The sequence below is a fragment of the Papio anubis genome, chromosome 2 (assembly GCF_008728515.1).
Source record: "Papio anubis isolate 15944 chromosome 2, Panubis1.0, whole genome shotgun sequence".
NCBI lineage: Eukaryota > Metazoa > Chordata > Mammalia > Primates > Cercopithecidae > Papio > Papio anubis.
Window position 1 is genome coordinate 150,314,958 of NC_044977.1, and position 23,485 is coordinate 150,338,442.

General features: G+C 36.7%; 1 protein-coding gene and 1 pseudogene across 12 annotated transcripts in view; one reads left to right on the forward strand and one right to left on the reverse strand.

Moving 5' to 3' along the window:
- Positions 1–1,375: 1,375 nt before the first annotated feature.
- Positions 1,376–23,485, reverse strand: part of RASA2 (RAS p21 protein activator 2) — a 123,391-nt gene continuing 101,281 nt past the window's right edge. For 4 of the 12 annotated variants that reach the window (XM_017955821.3, XM_017955823.3, XM_017955820.3 and 1 more), the window contains 5 exons: positions 9,249–9,331; positions 8,107–8,315; positions 7,301–7,404; positions 6,758–6,947; positions 4,443–4,851 (listed from right to left, as the gene is read on the reverse strand). In XM_017955821.3, coding sequence (XP_017811310.1) covers positions 4,809–4,851; positions 6,758–6,947; positions 7,301–7,404; positions 8,107–8,315; positions 9,249–9,331 — 629 coding nt within the window. In that variant the 3' untranslated portion in view covers positions 4,443–4,808. The other 8 variants (XM_017955824.3, XM_017955822.3, XM_017955826.3 and 5 more) reach the window with 6 other exon arrangements.
- On the forward strand, positions 13,840–17,349 carry LOC108583954 (annotated as a pseudogene).

Below are 23,485 nucleotides of genomic sequence, written 5' to 3' on the forward strand. Positions count from 1 at the left end.
AATGGTAAGCCAAAGAATGACCTTTTGGCCACAAAAGAGCAAACCTCAGGTGAAGATATGTATGAAGAATTAAGACCAAAGATCTCTGAATATGGTCGGTACCCAAGACAGGTTATTCTCTGAAACGTTTCTAGAGGAGTTCAGTACTTGCCAGTAGAGTAGAAAAATGTATACCAGGAGTGCCAAAGTATGTCTTGTTTCTTATTCTTGTGTAATAAAGGGACACTGTTTGGCCCTGGGTGTCTCTCATTTTGGAATCAAACAATTTGAAATAGGAGTATGGCCTCTCCCTTAAATGCCTAGTTTACTTCTAATCTGATGCTTTTCACAAGTTCTATTCTATACATGCGCTAGTATGAGAGGAATTCTAATGTTTTATAGAGATTCAGAACCCTATCCTTTCCACTTTGTTAACCTTAAATTCCTCTGGAGCCCAGGGGCTTTGTTTTACAGAAGGATTTTTAGGGATGCTATCATAAAAGGGTTCAGGCACGAACCGGGGAGGGCACAAGTTACACCCACTAACCTGGTCTCTGGTGCTGTCACTTTATATTCTCCAGGTATCTTACTAACATGGCACAACACGGGCAAATTCTAACATCCTGAAGGATGATGCACTGAAGGTCAAGCTATGGGGTAGGTTAATCTGCAGGGGTCAGTGCATGGCCTGAGTAACCAGAGGCTCTGAAATAATTCTTCTTTCCACTCTTCTTTAAAAAGTCAAATATAGTCTGGAAAACTCAGCTTTAAACTTTATCTAGACACAAGTGAATTATATTCCTCCATGACAGATGTACATGGCTCTAGGGAATGACAGGAGCCTGCAAGGTGTTTTGAAGACTATGGGTCCTCAAAACAAGTCTGTTGAATGAATGAACAAATAAGAACACAGCCCATTAGAGGCCAGGCACGGTGGCTCACGCCTGTAATCCCAGCACTTTGGGAGGCTGAAGTGGGCAGATCACGAGGTCAAGAGAGAGAGACCATCCTGATCAATATGGTGAAATCCCATCTCTTCTAAAAATACAAAAATTAGCTGGGCATGGTGGTGCATGCCTGAAGTCCCAGCTATTTGGGAGGCTGAGGCAGGAGAATCGCTTGAACCCCGGGAGGCAGAGGTCACAGTGAGCCGAGATCGCACCACTGCACTCCAGCCTGGGGACAGAGCGAGACTTCGTCTCAAAAAAAAAAAAAAAAAGAACCCACCCATCAAAAATCAGCCTAGTTAAGTTTAAGAAAACTGAACACTTTTCAGATTGCATTGTTCTTACTGGAGACTTCTCACTTCCACAGTTCCCTTACTAATAGGAAAGGTATAATAATTTTAAACGAGAAATTACTAAATCAGTAAGAAAATACAGTCTCACAAAGAACAGACAGGCTTCTTGTAATTTATTTGAGTTATTTCCAAGCGACAGTTACAAAAGTTAATTTTTATAATACTCTTGATAAGAAAATAAAATTTAAATAAAAATACATTCTCAACAATACAACATGGTTAAACAAATTAACTACATTAAGTTTTGATAACTTACATTTTCAAACTGGGTACTGTAAAAACCAATATTTACTAGCAACATATTAATTTCCAAATTAATAAAAATGGAAGCAGATAATATCAACCAAGATTGGTAATTTAACTCTAGAATGAGTCTTGTATTTTTCCCATACTGTAAAAACACCTAAAACGCTATGCAGAATTCTGTCTTTACAGGATGTACCGTTAGAGCAAATTAAAGGTGCTTTCACTTAATAAAAAGATCTGCTTTTCAAAACCTGGCATAAATGAAATCAGGCTTCAGAAACAGAAACAAAAGCCATATCATTCGTCACCTTCTTTTGTTTAATTAAAAAAAGCCTAGTTTTGACACTTACCCATTACCCGTGATATTAAAAACAAGTTTCTTTGGCAAATAAAATAGTTCAATTTGATAAATTATATTCCTGGGAGTAAAAATCTTTGCTATTGCCCATCATCTTATTAAATGAATATTAAAAAACAAAGCTAAACAAAAACAAAACAACAAAACAAGCACAGATCACACCACAATTTCAACTGATGGAAATGGCTAAACTAAGAACCAGAACCGGCATCTACGGCAAGTTTCCCCATATCATCTTTTCTTTCCTTCCTGGAGTTTTTAGGTTTTTGGATGAAGTGAGCTGCCTTGTATGTTTTCAAATGTGGAAAAGGTAGAGAAAGAGTATTAGGTAGTAAAAATTAAACAATTTGTAAGTAATGGCAGAGGAATGAGGGCCCTGGAAGCAAATTCCTTGGTTATCTTAGGGTCCTACTTACGTGGTCTCTTATTTCAAAAGACTTTCAAAGAAAAATAATTTAATTTCACATTACTTCTTTTTAGGCTGTGCCAAGTTGGTTAATTTCAGTCAAACTGGCTGTTTAAAAGTGTCATGTGAAGAAAAGAACTAGATGGCTGCTCTCTCCTCCTTTCAAATCCAGAGTCATGTATGCACACAGCCTTGGTCCCTGTGATCATGCCATGATCTTTAAAAACAATCACAATTGGGGATTTGATATTAGAAATGTTAGATGAATATTTCTTTTGCCTTAAAAAAATAGCAGAGGACTAAAAAGCCACTAAAGAATAATGACTGGTACCTGGCAATGTTTACATGTTCTTCACAGGTAGACATTTCAGAGACTCATAAAAAGAATTTTCATCTAAATGCAAGTTGAGAATGAGAAATTTATTAAATGGCTAAATTCTTTCAAATGTATAAATCAGTGTAGTTTATGGAATCTACAAGCTTATAAAATTTAAGGACTTTTTCAAACTTGTCTTTAAAATGAGCCAGGAGTAATAATCTACCATAATGCAGACTTAAATGTAACTCATTGATTTTTACAAGTCATTTAGAGAAATACATTGCTCAGTTATATTCTTTTATGGAACAACTTTGATGGTATGCCAGTAGTCTTTAAAAATAATTACCTAGTAACAATATAATTTAAAAACAATTACCCACCAATAACAAAATTGGCAAAGTATATCTTGAAATATAGCTTATGCTCAGGGAAACAAAAAAGTACTACTAGCAGACTTACATTAATAAGTCACAGTTTTGAACAGAAACATGTAAATACTCCAAGGTTCAAAGTACCACATTTAGAAAATGTTTTGAATTAAAAAAGACAAAATAAAAGTACCATGGTTTTTAATACTGATGAAGCAAAGTGTATCCCTCAAATTCAAGGTGGCAACTTGCTTCGACTGCTTATTTACAGTTAGGGTTTTTAGGACAAAAGTAAATTTCTAGGGTAAAAAAAGTCTTCAAAGAGTTGCTTGCCCAAATTCCATTTGGCTAGCAGGCAATAAGGAAACAGTAATGAAATATAAACATTTTCAGGAAAGCATTATTTTTAGACTTAAACACTGATCATTCAACTGATCATAAAGATTAGATACCATGAAGTATCTAAAGTATAATCTGGAGCAGTCCAGATTATTAAAGTGCGCCAAGTGACCGTTCTCGAGTAAGAGCAGAACCAAACACTATGAGGAGGGCATCCTTATGGTGGCCCTTATTATAACATGAAACAGCAGGTGAAGTCAAGAGACTTTCCTCCCACCTTAATTCCCTGTTTACTTTCTTTTTCAGAAGAGATGTCCTTAGAAGTCATGTTAAACTTTCAAATCAAGAAAATGAGTACCTGGTATTTAAAACAATGAAAACAATTTCAGAGGTCTCATTATTTCTTTTGCCATCACTGATTCCAAATGTAAACAAGATGCACACAATAGCACGTATTCCCTGATTCCTCCTGTCTTGAGTTTTGTTTACATCTTTAGGCAAAAGGATCTAGCAACTTTCAAGGATGCTCTGGCAGTTTTCTAAAATTTCTATCACTGTCTTGAATGGAACCTGTAATGACTGATGGACCAAAGGGAAATCATTTCTTATTTTTTTTTCTTTTTTAAAGCGGGAGGGTCTACATGAACTAAATGAAAAGCTCCGAACTGTCATGAATTGGAATTTTCTAGTAAAACACAATGTTGGCAGTATAGAGCAGGCACTAATGGTAGTCAAAACAAGTCCACAGAACAGAGTGTTATAAGAAGAGATGGTTTCTTGCTACGGAGGAATTCTCCCTTTGTTACAAAGCTTTTCTAGGAAGATTCTTTCAATTAAAAAGAAGTTGCAGAAATATAGATTTGGTCACACAGGTATGAAGGGAATCCTGGGCTTTAAATTCTCTAGTAATACATCAATACCAGGATTCCCAAACAATTAATTTCAATTATTAAATATTAAATACAATGTGGAGGCAGATGACATTGAAGCGAATGTTCATTCTTAAATACTATGAACAAAATATATGATGAATTGAAAAGCTCCAAGAAAAATAATATTTTCCAGTTCTTCTGAACCAATCTGCTAAACTCTAAGATGCTTTCCCAACAATTGGATTTTCCCTAGAAAATAAAAAAAGTCATTTTTCAAAATTTAAGAAATACAAAAATTTAAAGGGTGACAAATATATAATCCATTAAGTATTTAGAATTTTCCCTGGATAATCTCTCATGCCAAATCTTGTTTCATTAATTCAACAAGTACTTACTGACCACCTATTAAATCTTAGACCCTAGTGTAGAACTTAAAGTAGTAAACAAAACAGACCAAGAAAAACCTTGCCATCATGGAACTTACACTCTGGTATAGGGTAAATAAAATTAATAAGATATTTAGTACAGTAGGGCATGATATTTTTTAATAGAGAAAAATAAAACTGGGAAGTGGTATGGTGTGTATGGGTATGAGAAATTTAAGAAAGAATGTCTGGGATCTCATATGGAAACTTCCCAGGGCTCCAAGGAAACTGGATTACTGCTGTTGGAAGAGAACCAATTACATTAGTACAGAAAAGACAGGATTAGGATGCTTATAATAACCTAATTGAGGCAGCTATCTAGGAAGAATATAAATATTTATACCTGTCAAATTGATTTTTATTGTACATCAATAAAAAATATAATTATTAATACACATACTTTTCAAAGAACATTTAAAGTGGTGGGGCCAGGATTCAGAGCCCTAGTCAGCTGTGTGACCTTGGGCAAGGCATTTAGCTTCCCCAAGCCTCCATTTCACTAGCTGTAAAATGAGGATAAAACCAAGTTGAGCTGATCTGAGGATCAATGAGTGTTCACTGTGGCAAACACTGTTACTTGGCGGCCCAAGAACCATCCCCTCCCTAGCCACTTCTTTGTAAACAGACCCCGATTCTGCTCTAACACTGGGCAGCCATGTGTTTCAGGGAAGGCCGGGGGTAACTCTAGAGAAGGTTCCTTTCTCCTAGTAAGGAGAAAACAGCCTTTTCTGCCTCTGGATGCTATAATATAAAAATGTGGGGCTCTGAATTATTGCAGCTCATGAGAGAATAAGCCTGAGGAATCACCTTGTTGAGGTTGGCTGAGTGGCAGGTGTTCCTTGATGACAGTGCTGAGCTGCTGAATTAACCAACTGTAGAAGTTAACTACTTAATTTGCAAGAGTAAATAGTTTTATTGTTTAAGCCACCTCAATTGGAACTTCGTAACTTGCTTCTAAAAGCAATCTAAGCTGTAAAGTACTAAGCACAATGCCCCTTCCAATAAATGAGAGTTGTTGCTGTTGTTACCCATCGTAGTATTCATCTACACCTGAAGTGGTCCAAAAAATCAACTATAAAGTACTTGTAGCACTTTTACAGCTTATTTTTTTGGGGGGGTGAGTTTTGTGAATTCTTATTACGTACTGTAGAAGGAGGATCAGTAAAAACAAAAACAAAACAGAGACCTACTAAGTATTCAAGAAATGAATTACAATTGAACATAACATTAAAACTGGTGACAGGCTGGTAGTGTTGGCTCATGTCTGTAACCCTAGCACTTTGAGAGGCCAAGGCAGGAGGATCACTGGAGGTCAGAAATTCAAAACCAGCCTGGGCAACATAGCAAGACCCTGTCTCCACAAAAAAATAAAACAAATAGCTGGGCACGGTGGTGCACACTTGTAGTCCTCGCTACTCAAGATGCTGAGATGGATCGCTTGAACTTAGGAGCTGGAGGTTACAGTGAGTTATGATCATACTACTGCACTCCAGCCTGTGTGACAGGGCAAGAACCTGTCTCTACAAAAACTAAATATATATATAAATATATATTTTTTATATAAATACAAATAATATATATACATATGTAATTTCATATACATATATATATGAAATTTAAAAGTGGATAAAGTATAGCACCAACACAGTGAAATGACGGCTAAACTGAACAACACAAAGAGCACTTTTTTTTTTTTTTTGAGACGGAGTCTCACTCTGTCGCCCAGGCTGGAGTGCAGTGGCTGGATCTCAGCTCACTGCAAGCTCCGCCTCCCGGGTTTACACCATTCTCCTGCCTCAGCCTCCTGAGTAGCTGGGACTACAGGTGCCCGCCACCTCACCTGGCTAGTTTTTTTGTATTTTTTAGTAGAGACGGGGTTTCACTGTGTTAGCCAGGATGGTCTCGATCTCCTGACCTCGTGATCCGCCCGTCTCAGCCTCCCAAAGTGCTGGGATTACAGGCTTGAGCCACCGCGCCCAGCCACAAAGAGCACTTTGAGTTTGAGTGGCCGGGGAAACTTACACCAGAGAATGGTCCTCAGCCGGGTCTTGAGAGATGTGGGTGAGCAGGAGGTGTGAGGGTGGGGCAGGAGAGGCAATCTCAACTGTTTAAAAATATGTTTACGATAGCTTAAAAATCACTCACTTGCTCCCATATTTTGCACTACTGGATCTTTTCTTCCTATATTTTTCATGAGGTTCATCCAGCTTCTCAATTATGCTTTTTATTTGCTGAATTGTCTTAAAGGTTGTTACAGAATCCTCGATTACAAAGTTAGAATAATCATCAGGCTCTTTCTGCGGTCCTTGATAGACTGCAATAGTTCCACAAGCCTCTAAAAGGAACAGGAAAACAAATCTCTGATCAGACAACTAAATTCTATAAATGCAATGTGTAGTTCAAATAAGAATTTTTCAAGTGTCTTATACTGAGGGGATTTCCCCTGGCAAAGCCAAGATAACTAAAATATATACATTTTATTTATTAGGATCATCACATTCATGCAAAAACAGTATTTTAACTTCATGAATGTCAATGAAAAATGCCCCCTGTGGGTTTGTCAACTTTCATATAAATAACATTTTGGTAAATCTATGAGTATTTTCAACTTTTGTATAATGCTAAAGCAATACTTTAGGAATTGGTAATGAAAGATTATGGTTATATAAAAATAGATTGTGTATTTACCTTCCATCTTCTGCAGCTTAAGTAAACTGAGGGTAAAAAGGGAATAAATTCTTTCTGTTTCTCTGTCTTCATCAATATCTATTTGGATGTCTGCAGGGACACCTCTATGGTAAAAATAAAAAATAAATATATTGGACAAATTTTATTTTGTTAACATGCCAAGGACTTCTGATGGTTTGAGACTAAAAACAGAACCACAGACTTTTGCAGAAATTGTTTCATTTGACAGTTAAAATAAAGTGGGGCCAAGGAGAGGTTTGGTTGTTATGTGACTCTAAACAGAAGGAGGGAAATTTTAAAGTAAAATCATTTCCACAACCTATGCTTCATCACAAAACAATACATTATTACTTAAGTCTTAGAAATACAATGGTTGTTCCATACAATTAGAAAGAGAATGCTAAGGACCCTTCTTTCTTGATAACTTGGTCAAGCTCATGCTTCTATTTAAACATTGCCTTAAAATTTTTTTTAACTTGTGCAACCACTATTAATTTTAGAACATTTTCTTCACTCCTAAAATAATCTCTGCATCTCCCCATTCCTCCCTTCCTCCTATCCCTTGTAACCACTAATCTACTTTGTGTCTCTATGAATTTACCTATTCTAGACACTTTACATCAATGTTATCAGAGAATATGTGGCCTTTATGTTTGACTTCTTTCACTTAGCATAATTTTTCAAGGTCCCATTCTTGTTGTAGCATGGATCAGTACGTCATTCCTTTTTCATGGACAAGTAATATTAACATTGCATGGATATATCAAATTTTGGCACATTGCTTTTATAATCAGAAGGAAACTTACGCAGTACATGGCTTGCAGCCGAGAGTGTTTTCACTGGTCTCCTGACAGCAGAGCCAATTTCCATTCAGATACACTGAGGGATGATAAAAACTGAGCCTGTTTTGATTGCATCGGCTCACCCTGCAGAGTACGTCTATCCATTCATTAGCTTCTACACAGTTATTTGCCTGGACATAGAGTGGTTTCTCCGTATGTATTACTTGGAACATCTTCATAGGCAATTAAGATAAAGTTAGCACGCGCCCTCGTAAACCAAACACATACAGCACAAAACAGAGCCAGCACTCCAGCGAATCTTGAAGCCGGCCAGATACCCAAAGCATATTTTGAATGGCTTATGTTTCAAGCGCTGAAGTCCTGCGCCACACCTGAGTCGGCTGGTACTGGCAAGCAAAAAGAATAAGTCGAAGCCATGGTATATCCAAATGATGACGACTGATGGGGCTATCGTTGGGCGAACGTTAAATGGTACATGAAAGAAAAGAAGCTTAGAAAATATTTAGGACAAGGAAATCATCCCTGGTTAAGTCAAAAGTGGTATGCACTGAATGCAGAAGACAAAGCTGGACAGATAGCTTGGACCGTATTACATTGTAGATCTGAATATCATGCAGAGCTACTCTATTGCAGTATTCATCTCAATAATGACATGGTCTTTTGTTTTCCAGACCAAACGTATTACTCCTTTTAGGAGCCTATATGTTCCATTACAGCCATACCATGTTAGATGAAAGCTCCATATAGTGAGATTCAATATAAGAGGACACTTCATGGATTCTATTCCTTTTTAAAGATATTCTACTCACATTTGCTTAAATTAGCACAAGGATTTTATACCAGAAACCAGGTTTATCAAATACATCATAACAGGGGAGTCTTGAGAAAAGTATCTTTAACTTAACAAACTAGGCAAGCTATATGAGGCATCAACAATAAAGGACAATTTTAAGAGACAGTTTGAGCTAGCTATTTATGAACTATTGATGATTAATGGTAAACAATCCAATAAACAACCTCTTGAAAATTTGAATACAAATATCTAATAGGTGATACAAATACAAGGTATTACCAAATACCTTGAAATACAAATACTTAATACATGCAGTTCAGAAAGCTTTAAATAATTTATCTACATAACTTACATTTTTCTTGTTGAAAGAACTCTCTTCCAGTTTTTCCACAGCAAGAATGTTTTTTACTGGAATTGTGTAGATTGCATCTTTGCCTAAATAAAAAAAGTAAAACAAAATTAAAGTAATTTCTATCAGAATTATAAAGATGTGAGGTTAATTCTGTAGGGTTTAAGCTCATCTTCTTGATGGTAGAAGTATAAATAACCTACAAGAAGACTTACAAATGGCATACATATAAATATTTGTTTCATGGAACAGATAAATTCTGATTGTCTTCTAAAGTGACTACTGCTTTTCTTTGCCATAAAATATTTAAACATTTTCAAGGAAAAATCTGGGACTAAATTTGATCTCCATGGAGAAAGTAAGAATGTTACAAAATTTTATATATGGGGACTGAAAAAATAACAGACTCAGCAAAAGAGGCCAACTCAAAACTCGCCAAGACAGGGATTTTTCTTTCATGGAGAAGTTACTATGTAAGCAGTGACTATGACTACCTATGTGCATTTCTATATTTTTCTAACCTAAATTGAATTAAGGAATTAACTCTCAAAACAGTATTTCTAAACTGAAAAACTGTTCATTATTATCCCTTATGGGTTGATCAGCCACCTGATCAAAAGCTATAAAATTTAAGAGATGCAGGGATAAAAAGTAAAAATCTTATCTGGTAGAGTGAGTCCTTAACCTAAGACTTTGGAAATTCCATTAAGGAAATTTGAGTTTGCTAAAGGAGCTCCATAATAATATGGCATAAGAATATGATGAATTTCAACTTAACGATTTACCTGAGAATAAATTATATCTCACATAGTCATAGAAACTATAAGCAAACATAATTCTAACTTCTGGTCACTTTGTAATATTGTTCTCAGAAAAATCAAAGCTTTGCTTTTATTTCACCCCCAAGCTTTGCTTGAATGCCATATAGACTGAAGTGCTGGAGGTTAAGAAACTTTGTATTTTGTATTATTTAACCAATTAATTATACAGTTTTGGGCAAAGAAAACTATTTGGTTAATAAAGGTGTGTTTCTCTTTTTTTGTCTTGAACAGAGATGTTAAGATAGAATATTTGATAAACCTGGTTTCTGGTATAAAATCTAAAATTTACGTAATTTAAACAAATGTGATAATGTTTTTAAAAAAGATAAAGTCACTTAATTCAACTATCATATATTGAATGTCTACTGTATATCAGGCACTGCTCTAACCACTTATGATATAGCTATCAATAGACCATATAATGCCCAAATATATTTGAACTCTAAGTTCAAAGCCATAAATATTAAAGAATGCTGCCAATGAACTGAGCTTGAAAGTGAGAAGTTACTTTACATTGGGTTAGGGAAAACCTTCCGAGAAACAGAGATGATAGCAACAAATATAAATCAAATGCATGATAATAAGAAGACTGACAAAGAACTCTCAGAATCAATTTTAGATTATGCTTTCTTATAGGAGTGGGGAGTTGAAATGGAAGGGAGGTAAGCACCGAAGGAAGCTTAGGCCTGAAGCTTGGTGATGCGTTTTACAGATTCGTAAATAGGAGGGGAGCATAGAAGAGTTTCAAGGCAGAGCCAGTGGACATAGACAGCTGAAGGTTGGGGGCACTCAGACATACATCAGGATGATTAATCAGTGAGTTGCATCTGGATCAGCTGGGTCAATCAGGCCCTCCCCATTCCCAGGTTTGTGCTAAGCAGCAGTCAACAGAGGCATATATTCACAGGCTAAAGCAGCAAGGATGCACACTGGGCTGCAGAGCAGTGCAATGTCACAGGTAGCTGCCAACTCTCAGAAGGGAAGGAGAGAATACCCACACCAGAAGACAAGCAACAGCACTCCTGCCCCTCAGCAGCTTGTCCTGTCCCTCCCTCATAATCATTGGCAGTAAGCTACTCAACACTCAAGTAGGTAAATGGATTGCAAAACACAAAGAGTAAAACACCAAAAAAAAAAAAAAAAAAAAAAATCACCAAACAGTTAAGGAAAATCATCACTCTGAAGAAGAGACATACATGCAACAAAGGAGGATAACATCTGAGGAAATCAGGAGTTTAAGAAACTGAGGGGAAGAGACCCATGTCTTTGGGTACTAATCTACAGGGGGCATTACAGTCAGAGAATTTTAAAATTTTGCAAGGAGTTTCTTTTTTTTGAGACGGAGTCTCACTCTATTGCCCAGGCTGGAGTGCAGTGGTGCAATCTTGGCTCACTGCAAGCTCCGCCTACTGGGTTCACACCATTCTCCTGCCTCAGCCTCCCGAGTAGCTGGGACTACAGGCGCCTGCCACCATGTCCAGCTAATTTTTTGTATTTTTTAGTAGAGACGGGGTTTCACTGTGGTCTTGATCTCTTGACCTCGTGATCCGCCTGCCTCAGCCTCCCAAAGTGCTGGGATTACAGGCGTGAGTCACTGTGCCCGGCCAGGAGTTTCTATCTTTAGATTTGTTAAATATACAAAGAATGCACATACCCTGAAAACTGCTATATTTATTCATTTCTGGACAAATTATAACACAGCATATGTAGAGAAAGGGCATTGCTCTCAGGCACATATACTGTCATGATATCATAAGGGTTAATTTCATAGTTAACAGTGTTAACTGGGGTGAACTGCAATGTGAGTTAGTGAGAACGAAAGATTTTACTGAGGACTTTCCAAAAATACAGTACAAGAAGACAAAGAAGCAAAAACAGAAGAGTTAAGTACCATCATGGATGGATTTAGAAGTTTTAATATCTGACAAATAAGAGTATTCAGGAGAAAATTACATATAGAAATGTCCCCAAGGTAAAGTCAGAGATCTTCAAATAGAAAGTTATCCACCAAGTACTAAGCAGGATGGAAGAAAAAAGACAACTACCTAAATACTAGGCAGAAAAACATTAGAGCTTGAAGGCTACAGAGAATCCTAAGAGTTTTTAGATAGAAGAATCAAAAGACTGAGAATCAGAGTGACATCAAAATCCTCATCAGCAGCAATGGAAGCTAGTAAACAATGGAGTATTTTGTCATTCAAGAGTAAGGATAAAAGACATTTTTGGATATGTAAGGACTCAGAAAACTTATCAGCCATAAAGGACTATCTGAAAGAATTCCTTAAGTACTCCACAAAATAATAATGAATCATGAATCCAGGAAAAAGACAGATGTGTTATACAAAAAATAGTGTTGGGCCAAAGAAATCAGGAAAATTGATAGGCAAGAATGCAAAATCATTAAAACATAATGTAAAAAGGTAAAAGAAACAAGAGAAACAAGTATTAAAATTCCAGATGACTTCTTTAGGGAGATGCTGGGAAAAGAATAATTGAAAGCATGATAATGTTCTTTCCCAGCTTGGAGACTTGCATCAACTGTAGACATTAATATAAACATTTAAGTTTAAATTTGTTAACAATTTAAAAAGTAAAAATAGGATAGTCAAGTTTCCTCACTAGATAGAGACAGACAGAGTGCAAACATGCATACATGCTCAACTATTCCAATAAAAAGGAAGGGAAAAATAAACCCAAGAAACAGAAAAGCCTAGTAAATAGAAAACACAAAACAAAGTAGTAATCATGGTAATCACAATAAATGTGAGTGCATTAAATTTCCTACTAAATGGCTGAAATCAGGTTTTAAAGTTGTCATTACCTCCTAATTAAACAGAAATACCCTATTAACTCACTGATTCCACTCCTACGTATATATGAGAGCTGAAGACACATCCACACAAAAACTTGTAAATATATGTTCACAACTGCATTGTTCATAATAGTCAAAAACCAAAAACAACCTAAATGTCCATCAACTGGTGAATGAATAAACAAAATGTGGTATTATCTGTAAAACAGAATATGATTCAGTCACGAAAATAAAGTACTGATTCATGCTACAACATGAATGAACCTCCAAAACATTACACTGCATGAAATATGTTAGTCACAAAAGGCTACATACTATACGATTCCATGTATATGAAATGTCTAGAATGGGCACACCTATAGAGACAGAAAGTATAACAGTGGTTGTCAGAGGCTGGGAGAAGGGAGGAATGGGGAGTGACTGTTAATGGGTATAGGGTTTCTTTTTGGGTGGTGAAAATGCTTTGGAATTAGTGGCAATTGCACAACACTATGAATATCCTGAAAACCAATCAACTGTATACCTTAAAAGGGTGAATTTTATGGTATGTGAATTATATCTAAATTTTATTTTTTATTTTTATTTTTTGAGACAGAGTTTTGCTCTTGTCACCCAGGCTGGAGTGCAATGGCACGATCTCAGCTCACTGCAATCTCCACCTCCTGGGATCAAATGATTCTCCTGCCTCAGCCTCCTGAGTAGCTGGGATTACAGGCACCTGCCACCACGCTTGGCTAATTTTTGTATTTTCAGTAGAGATGGGGTTTCACCATGTTCGCCAGGCTGGTCTCGAATTCCTGACCTCAGGTGATCCACCCTCCTTGGCCTCCTAAAGTACTGGGATTACGGGCCTGAACCACTGTGCCCGGCCTAAATTTTAAAAAATACCATTACCACCACAATAAAAATGAATATCCAACTACATATTGGCCCCAAGGGACACAGCTAAAATAATGTTATCATGACGGTATTTTTAATAGTGTTAAGAAAGATGGGTGTATAAAACTGGGCAAATTATTAAAAACAACTTCAGGGCACTGGAAAACAACCAACGGTGATAAGTTTACTCATGAAAAACTGCATAGGGTAAGAACTGGTCTTCCTATCTGGAGGTGTTTCCATTATCCCCAAGTTAGGCAGTGAAAATGTAAGGTTTTACTGGCTGGAGGTTACAGATTCCGTTTAAGGATGAAATCTGGAAGCAAGAGGGCTACAAAAGCCTGATAATAAACTTGCCAGATCCCTGTCTGACTGTTAAAGTAGGCATGTATGTGGAATATCTCAGAGTCTGGCAAAAACTGAAAGCCTAGGGAGACATCAATTTGCTGTGACTTTCAATGTATTCTCTAATTCACACACAGCTCAGGTGACAGAGAGTGGGAAGTCTTTGAGGTATTTCAGCTACCTGCTCAATTCATTTGTTGACCACTAAATAATTAAGTTCAGGTGAGGCCCCCAGGGAGCTAGCTAGGGTTAGAGGGAAACATCTGAATAGAGATGTTCAGGTGTAAGTAAGAGAGAGACTTTGCAGTTTTAGTCTAGGCAGGCATTCAGAACAATGAAATGTAGACACACTACAATGTACTATACAACAGGGGTCCCCAAACTCTGGACCATAGATTGGTACTGGTCAGTGGCCTGTTAGGAAATGGGCCACCCAGCAGGAGGAGCAGTGGGTGGGCAAGCAAGCATTACCACCTGAGTTTCGCCTCCTGTCAGAAAAGGGTGGTATGAGATCACAAGAGTGCAAACCCTATTGTGAAATGAGCATGCAACAGATCTAGGTTGTGCACTCCTTTTAAGAATCTCATGCCTGATGATCTGAGGTAAAACAGTTTAATCCCAAAACCATGACCCCCCACCAGTCTGTGGAAAAATGGTCTTCCATGAAACCAGTCCCCGGTGACAAAAAGGTTGGGGACTGTTGATCTTAAAAATGTCTAGTTTTTAATAAGAAAATAAGACATATAAAAAAAACAGGAAAGTGTGACACATAACTTGGGAAAGAAAGCAGCCAACTGAAACTGATTCTGAATGGGTCCAGATACTGAATTTAGCAGCCTAAGACTTCAAAGTAGTTACTCTAAATATGCTGAAATAATTCAATAAAAATAAACTAATAACAGCTGAACATATATAGGCTCTCAACAGAAAAATCTAAAGTACAAAGAGAACTAAATGGAAATTCTGGAGCTGAAAAGTACAATAGAAGAAATGAAAAATTCACATGAGCTAAATCAGTGAACTGAAGTAAAAATGATCTAATTTGGAGACCGAAGAGAATAAAAGAAAAATGAACTGGGTCTCAGTGAGATCAATTTATCAGCATAAATTGGAGGAGTCCTAGAAGAAAAAGGGGGGAAAGTTTGAAGAAATAAGTCAAAAAAGTCCTACATTCGGTGAAAAACATTATCTCATGGTTCAAAAAATTCAACAAACCCCAACAAGCTCTTGAAAAATTTCAACCACCAAGTAATAAATCTTATGGTCATCATATTAAAAAAAGAAAAGAAAAAGGAATGACAATGAAGAATGGAGAAAATACACCTTTCTTTTCAATGAAGTCCAATTTATTTAAGAAAAATGTTCAGTGCTTTTAATGTTCTCTTCAAGAAATCCTAGCATATCATGGTTTTGAAGATATTTTTCCACATTTTCGTTGAGGTCTATAATTCCATCATCTTTTTTTTTTGGAGACAATGGAGACAGTCTCTGTTGCCCAGGCTGGAGTGCAATGGTATGATCTTGGCTCACAGCAACTTCTGCCTCTCAAGTTCAAGAGTTCAAGTGATTCTTGGACCTTAGCCTCCTAAGTAGCTGGGATTACAGCCATGGGCCACCACGCACAGCTAATTTTTGTATTTTTAATACAGACAAGGTTTCAGCACATTGCCCAGACTGGTCTTGAACTCTTGAGCTCAGGTAATCTGTCTGCCTCGGCCTCTCAAAGTGCTAGGGTTACAGGTGTGAGCCACTGTGCCCAGCCCCATCATCTTGAATTAAATTTTGTGTTGTGTGAGGTGGGGTAAAGTTCATTTCCCCTCCATGTTTATCAGGGTCGTTCCTCCACATGTTAAAAAGCCTTTTCTTTCCCTACTGAATTGCCTTGACAGCTTTGTTAAAACGGAGTTGGCCATATATATATATATATGTATGTGTTTCTTTCTGCTCTGTTCATTGATCTCTTTCTCTTATCCTAAACCTACAATCTTGATTACTGCAGCTTTTACAGTAAGTCTTTAGCTCTCAACTTTGCTTTACCTTTTCATCATTGCTTTGGTTATGGTTAAGACTTTTGTTTTTCCATCCACATAAATTCTAGAATCAACTTGTCCATTTTTATTTTAAAAACTGGCTGGGATTTGGAGTGAGATTGTGTTAAAATCGAGATGAATTCAGGGAGATGTGGCTTCTTAAAAAATACTCAATCTAAAAAGCAGATCAAAGTGGTGGGACTCTAGTTGTTGCCACAGAGATGTGAAGCTCTGAAGGACCCCTCCTGCTCCAGGTTGGCGCTTGTCCTTGCTCTCCTTGCCCTCCGCCCTGCATCCGCCAAGAGGAGGGAGCTGATCAGAAGGCCAAGCTGGCCAAGTAGGCTGAGCGCTACGATGACATGGCCATCTGCATGAAGGCCGTGACTGAGTAGGTCGCCAAGCTGTCCAACAAGGATTGCAACCTGCTCTCCGTGGCCTACAAGAATGTAGTTGGGGGCTGCAGGTCCACCTGGAGGGTCATCTCGAGCACTGAGCAGAAGACTGACACCTCCGACAAGAAGTTGCAGCTGATTAAGGACTACTGGGAGAAAGTAGAGTCCGAGCCGAGATCCATCTGCACCACCATCCTGGAATTGTTGGATAAATATTTAATAGCCAATGCAACTAATCCAGAGAGTAAGGTTTTGTATCTGAAGACGAAGGGTGATTACTTCCAGTACTTTGCTGTGGTTGCATGTGGTGATGATCGAAAACAAATGATAGCTAATTCCCAAGGAGCTTACCGAGAGGCATTTGATATAAGCAAGAAAGAGATGCAACCCACACACCCAATCCACCTGGGGCTTGCTCTTAACTTTTCTGTATTTTACTATGAGATTCTTAATAACCCAGAGCTTGCCTACACGCTGGCTAAAACGGCTTTTGATGAGGCCATTGCTGAAGTTGATACACTGAATGAAGACTCATAAAGACACCACCCTCATCATGCAATTGCTTAGAGACAACCTAACACTTTGGACATCAGACAGTGCAGGAGAACAATGTGAGGCGGTAGAAAGGGCTGAAAACTAAATCCATACAAGGTGTCATCCTTCTTTCCTTCAAGAAACCTTTTTACACATCTCCATTCCTTATTTCACTTGGATTTCCTATAGCAAAGAAACCGATTTATGTGTTTGGAATCAATCGTTTATAGTCTTTTCACACTGCAGCTTTCGGAAAACTTCATGCCTTGATTTGTGTTTGTCTTGGCCTTCCTGGTGTGCAGTTACTGCTGCAGAAAAGCATTAATAGCTTCATTTCATATAAACGTAAGTAACTTCTAAACACTTACATAGAGGACTAAAAATGTATCTGGTATTTAAGTAATCTGAACCAGTTCTGCAAGTGACTGTGTTTTGTAATACTGAGAAGATATGAAAATGTAGTTAATTACAATTTAAAGTGTTCCACATAACTTCTTAATTTCTACATTCCCTCCCTTACTCTTCGAGAGTTTCCTTTCAATAAGCATCATTTCCATGCTCTTAATATATTCCTTTTTAGTAGGAATCCAGAAGTATTAGACTGAATGGAAACATACTTGCCATCTCTGGCTATGGTTCACAAATTGAAATGCCTCCTTTATCACATAAGGAGGTCACGTGTATCTGTGGCAACAGCAAGTTTCCTTATTCACTCTTTATTTGCTGCTGTTTAAGTTGACAACCTCCCTTCCCAATAAAAATTTACTGACTTTGTAGTTCTGGTATTCACTTTACTATGTAACAGAAGTAGCATATTGCTGCCAGAATACAGCATTGCTTTTGGCAAATTAAAGTGCATGTCATTTCTTAACACACTAGAAAGGGGAAATAAATTAAAGTACACAAGTCTAAAACTTTACTATGTTTCCATGCAGATTTGTGCACGTGAGAGGGTGTCCCATTTGTCTAGTGATTCTTAGAGTTGGAACACTACTGTGTGTTGCTAATCATTGACTGTAGTCCCAAAAAGCCTTGTGAAAATCTTATGCCCTATGTAATAGCAGAGTAACATAAATCACATTTTATAAACCAAAAAAAAATCCAAAAACCAAAAAAAACTCCATCTTCAATCCACAAACCTGACATGTCTCTTTTTATTTAGACCTTCTTTACCTTATCTCTGGAATGTTTTGTAGTTTCAGTGTAGAGGTGTTGTACTTCTTTGGTTAACTTTATTTTATTTTAATTAATTTATTTATTGAGACAGAGTCTCGCTCTGTCGCCGAGGCTGGAGTGCAGTGGCGCGATCTCGGCTTACTGCAACCTCCGCCACCTGGGTTCAAGTGATTCTCCTGTCTCAGCCTCCTAAGTAACTGGGATTACAGGCATACACCACCACGCCCAGCTAATTTTTTGGCATTTTTTAGTAAAGACGAGGTTTCAGCATGTTGGCCAGGCTGGTCTTGAACTCCTGACCTAAAGTGATCTGCCTACCTTGGCCTCCCAAAGTGCTGGGATTACAGGCGTGAACCACCGCGCCCAGCCTTCTTTGGTTAAATTTATTCCTAAGTATTTTAGTGTTCGTTTTCTTGGGGACTACTGTAAAGGGTATGATTTTTTAAATTTTGTTTTCTAACAGTTTGCAACTTGCAGAAATATAATTGATTTGTACATATTTATCTTTTATCCAAGACCTAGATAAATTAAATTCAGTTAGGAGTTTAAGTAGCTGTTTTGAGGATTCTTCAGGATTTTCAATATAACACTATATGCCTTTTATTTCTTGTCTTACTGCATCGGCTAAAATCTTCAGTACAGTATTGAACAGAATTTATTAAAAGGGATAATCCTCGATTTGTTAACTGCAGATTTCTTACATATACTTTTGATCAGATTAAGGAGATTATCTTTTAGACTTCATTCACTGAGTTTTTATTTTCTTTAATCACAAACAGGTGTTGAATTTTGTCAAATACATTTAGTCTGTTAATATGATAAATTATGTTGATTAGTTCTCAGATATTAAGCCAACTTTACATACTTGGGACAAACCCCACTTCATTATGGAGTGTCCTTTTCACATATTGCTGGATTTAATTCATTATATATATTTTTTCTTGTAAAATCTTTAGTTTTAGTACCAGAGTTATGCAGGCTTCAAAAGATGACTTGGCAAGTATTCTTTCCCTGTTTTCTAAAAGACTTTGTGGGTAAGGTTGACGTTATTTCTTCCTTAAGTGTTTGGCCGACTTTACCAGTAAAGCTATTTAAGCCTGGCATTCCTTTTTAGGACAAATTTCATCAGAAGGAGAGATACAGGGTTTTAAAGATATTCTTTTTTCTTGCATCTGTTTTAGTAAATTGTTTTCCAAGAAATTTGTCCATTTATCTGAATTGTCAAATTTATTGATATAAAGTTGTTCATATTAGTTTCTGGTTAGTCTTTTAATGTCATTAGAATTTGTAGTAGTCTCTCTCATTCCTAACTATGGTAATTTTGTGTTTGATTTTTTTTTTCTTTTATCAGTCTTTCTAGGCATTTTTCAATTTTATTAAAGCTTTTGGCTTTGTTATGCTTCACTATTAGTTTGTTTCCTATTTCACTGATTGTACTCTCATCTTTATTTTTGCCATTCTTCAATTAACTTTAGGTTTATCGTCTCATTTTCTAGTTTAAGTTGAAAATATATAATTGATTTTATCCTTTTTTAAAAAATAAAAGCTTTATTAAGGTGAGCCTATTTGACATGTCAATTCATCCAGTTTAAGTGTACAAATGAAGGTCCATTTGTTACTCTACTGAGTGGTGTAACCATGACCATAAATCAATTTTAGAACAGCGTCATTCCACCAATAAAATCCCTCATGCCTGTTTATACTCCAATCTGCTACTTGGGACTGGTTCCCAACCTGTCCCAAGCAGCCACTAACCTACTTTCTATTCCTATACCTTTGTCTTTTCTGGATACTTCGTATAAATGGAATCATATAGTATGTAATTTATTGGGTCTGAGTTCTTTCACTTAGTATAATTTTTTGAAGTTCATCCATCATGCAGCATGTGTCAGTAGTTCAATCTTTTTTACTGCTAGTAGTATTCTTTAATATTATTATTATTTTTTTGTAGAGACAGGGTTTCACCATGTTGCCCAGGCTGGTCTCAAACCCCTGAGCTCAAGTCATCCTCCTACCTTGGCCTCCCAAAGTGCTGGGATTTCAGATGTAAGCCACCACACCCAGCCTGTATTGCTAATAGTGTTCTATTGTATATATATCATATTTTCTTTACCCATTCACCAGCTGACAGACATTTAGGTTGCTTCTAGTTTTCGGCTATTGTGAATAATGCTGCTCTGAACATTCACTCCAATTCTTTGTGTGGGCGTATGTTTTCATTTCTTTTGGGGTAGGTAACCAACAGTGGAATTGCTAGGTTACATGCATAGTAGTTTTACGTTTAACTTTCTGAGAACTTGCCCAATTGCTCGTCAAAGCCCCTATTTTACCTCCCGTTGGAAATGTATGAGGGTTTCTCTTTCTCCACATTCTCGACAACATTTAGTATTGTCTGTCTTATTTATTACAGACACTCACTCTAGTTGGTGTGAAATGGTATCTCATTGTGGTTTTAATTTGCATTTTCCAATGATGTTGAGCATCTTTTCATATGCTTATTATCCATTTGTATAATCTCTTTGATAAAATATTTGTTCATATATATTGTCCTCTTTTTAAATTGGGTTTTTGAAAATTCTGGATACAAGTATATCAGGTAAGGGTTTTGAACATATTTTCTTCCAGTCTGTTGCTTAGTTTTTCATTTTCTTAATGATCCTCTTTTGAAATGTTTTTGAATTTTGATGAGATCCAATTTATTATTTTCTTTTATAGACCACACATTTAGTTATATATGTAAGAAATCTTTGCCTAACCTATAAAGACTCAAAAGATTTTCCTTAGTTGCTAATACAAATATTTATAACAATCATTTTCCCTTTATGTACTGTTTTAGCTGTATCCCACAAACTTCGATATATATGTTGCATTCTATCATTTAAGTTAAAAATATTTTTGAGTTTCCTTGTGAATTCTTCAATCTATAGATTGCTTAGAAGTATTTTATTTAATTTCCAAATATTTGGGGCTCTTCTAGATATCATATTGTCATTAATTCTGTTGTGATCAGAGAACATACTTTGTAAAAAGTCAATCTTTTGATATTTACTGAGACTCCAGGCCCAGCATGTGGTGGCCTATTTTACTGAATGGTCCAATGCACATTTCAAAAGAATATGTATTCTGCACCTGTTTGGCTTAGTGTTCCATAAATGTGTAAATTAGATCAAGGTGACTGATAGTATTATTCCAAACTTCTGTAAGAAAACTGGTTCTTGTGCCAGCTGCTCTAACAATTGCTGAGAGAAGACTATTAAAATATCTGAGTACAGGCCAGGTGTGGTGGCTCATACCTGTAATTCTAGGCCAAGGCAGGAGGATCACTTGGGTCCAGGAGTTTGAGACCAGCCTGGGCAACAAAGTGAGACCTTGCAGCTATGAAAAATCAAGAAAATTAGCCAGATGTGGTGGCGTCCACCTGTGGTCCCAGGTACACAGGAGGCAGAGGCAGGAGGATCTCTTGAGCTCAGGAGGTCGAGGCTGCAGTGAGTTACGTCTGTGCACTCCAGCTTGGGAGACACAGCAAGACCCTGTCTCAAAAAGAAAAGAAAAGAAAAGAAAAAAAAAATTCAACTAGAATTGTAGATGTCCTATTTCAATTCTGTTTTTTTCTCCAACTAAAATGAAGTTGTCATTAGGTATGTACACGTTTAGGATTATGTGCTCCTTCTGTCATTATAAAATGTGCCCAAACGTATTTGGTAAAAGTCATTTTGACATCTACTTGGTCTGGGATTACTGCTTCCTGTTTACTCGTCTTTCTCCACCGAATTACTTTCAACCTATCTGTGCTTTTATAATATATTTAATGTGGATATGTTGTAGGAGTATATTATTGGATCTTGCTTTTTAAAATATATAGTCTGACAGTCTGTGATTTTCAATGTAATGTAGTTCATTTACTTTTACTGTAATTATTGATATGGCTGGGTTTAAGCTATCACTTTGCTATTCGTTTTCTGTCTCACCTCATTTGATTGCTCCTCTGTTCTTCCTTTCCTCACATTTTAATTTATTTATTGTTTGGGAGGAGGAGAGGGGATGGATTAGTTATATCGTTTTTTCCTAAATTTTTGTTCTAGATATTATAATATACAGCCTTAACTCATCACAATCTACTTAAAATTATTCTTGCATCACTTCACATAAAATATAAGACCCTTGGAATAATTTACTCCACCCCCTTCCTTTGTGCTGTTACTGTCATATATTTCATATCCAGATATGTTATAAACCCTATAATTAAATGTTACACATTTTGCATCAAACAGTTGCTTTTTAAAGAAATGGAGAAAAAACAACAACAACAAAACAGGCATTCCTACATTTACCCACATATTTACCATTTCCAGTGCTCTTTATTCCTTCTTGTAGATCTAAGTTTCCATCTGGTATTATTTCCTTTCAGCCTGAAGAATTTCCTTTAGCATTTCCTATAGTGTAGGCTTGCTCACGATAGAGTCTCTCTCAGCTTTCATTTATTTAAAATATATTTTCATTTTTGAAGAAAATTTTCTCTAGAATGTTAGGCTGACACTTTTGTTCTTCAGCATTTTAAAGAGATTATTCCACTGTCCTCCGGTTTTAGTTGCTTTTTATGAGGAGTTAGTTGGCTGTCAACTGTACTGTTGTTCCCCCGTATGCATCTTGTTTTTTGTTTCTCTGCTTATGAGATTTTCTCTTTATCTCTGGTTTGACTATTGTATGTCTAAGTGCAGTTTCCTTTGTGTTTATCATGCTTTCAGTTCACTGAGCATCTCAGATCTACAAGATACTGTTTCATCAAATATGGGAAATTTTAGGCCATTATTTCTTCAAAAACAATTTTTTTTTTTTTTTGTCCAATTCTTTCTCTACTCTCCTTCTGGGACACCAACCATGCATATGTTAGACTACCTGATATTGTAGTAAAGGGTCACTGAGGTTTTGTTCATTTTCCCCCAGTCTTTTCTGTGTTCTAGATTGGTTCATTTCTTTCATTTCTACTGATCTATCTTCAAGTTCAGTGAACCAATCTGCTGTTAAGCCCATCAGATTTTTCATGTCAGGTATTGTGCTTTTCAATTCTAGGATTTTCATTTGATTCCTTTTTTTTTTTTCTTTTTTGGCTGAGATTCCCCATTTCTTTACTCACGATGACTACTTTTCCACCAAGTCCTTGAAATATTTGTAACAGAGGCTTTAAAGTTCACATCTGCTAATTCCAACATGTAAATCATCTAGGGGTCTACTTTTACTGATCACCTTTTCT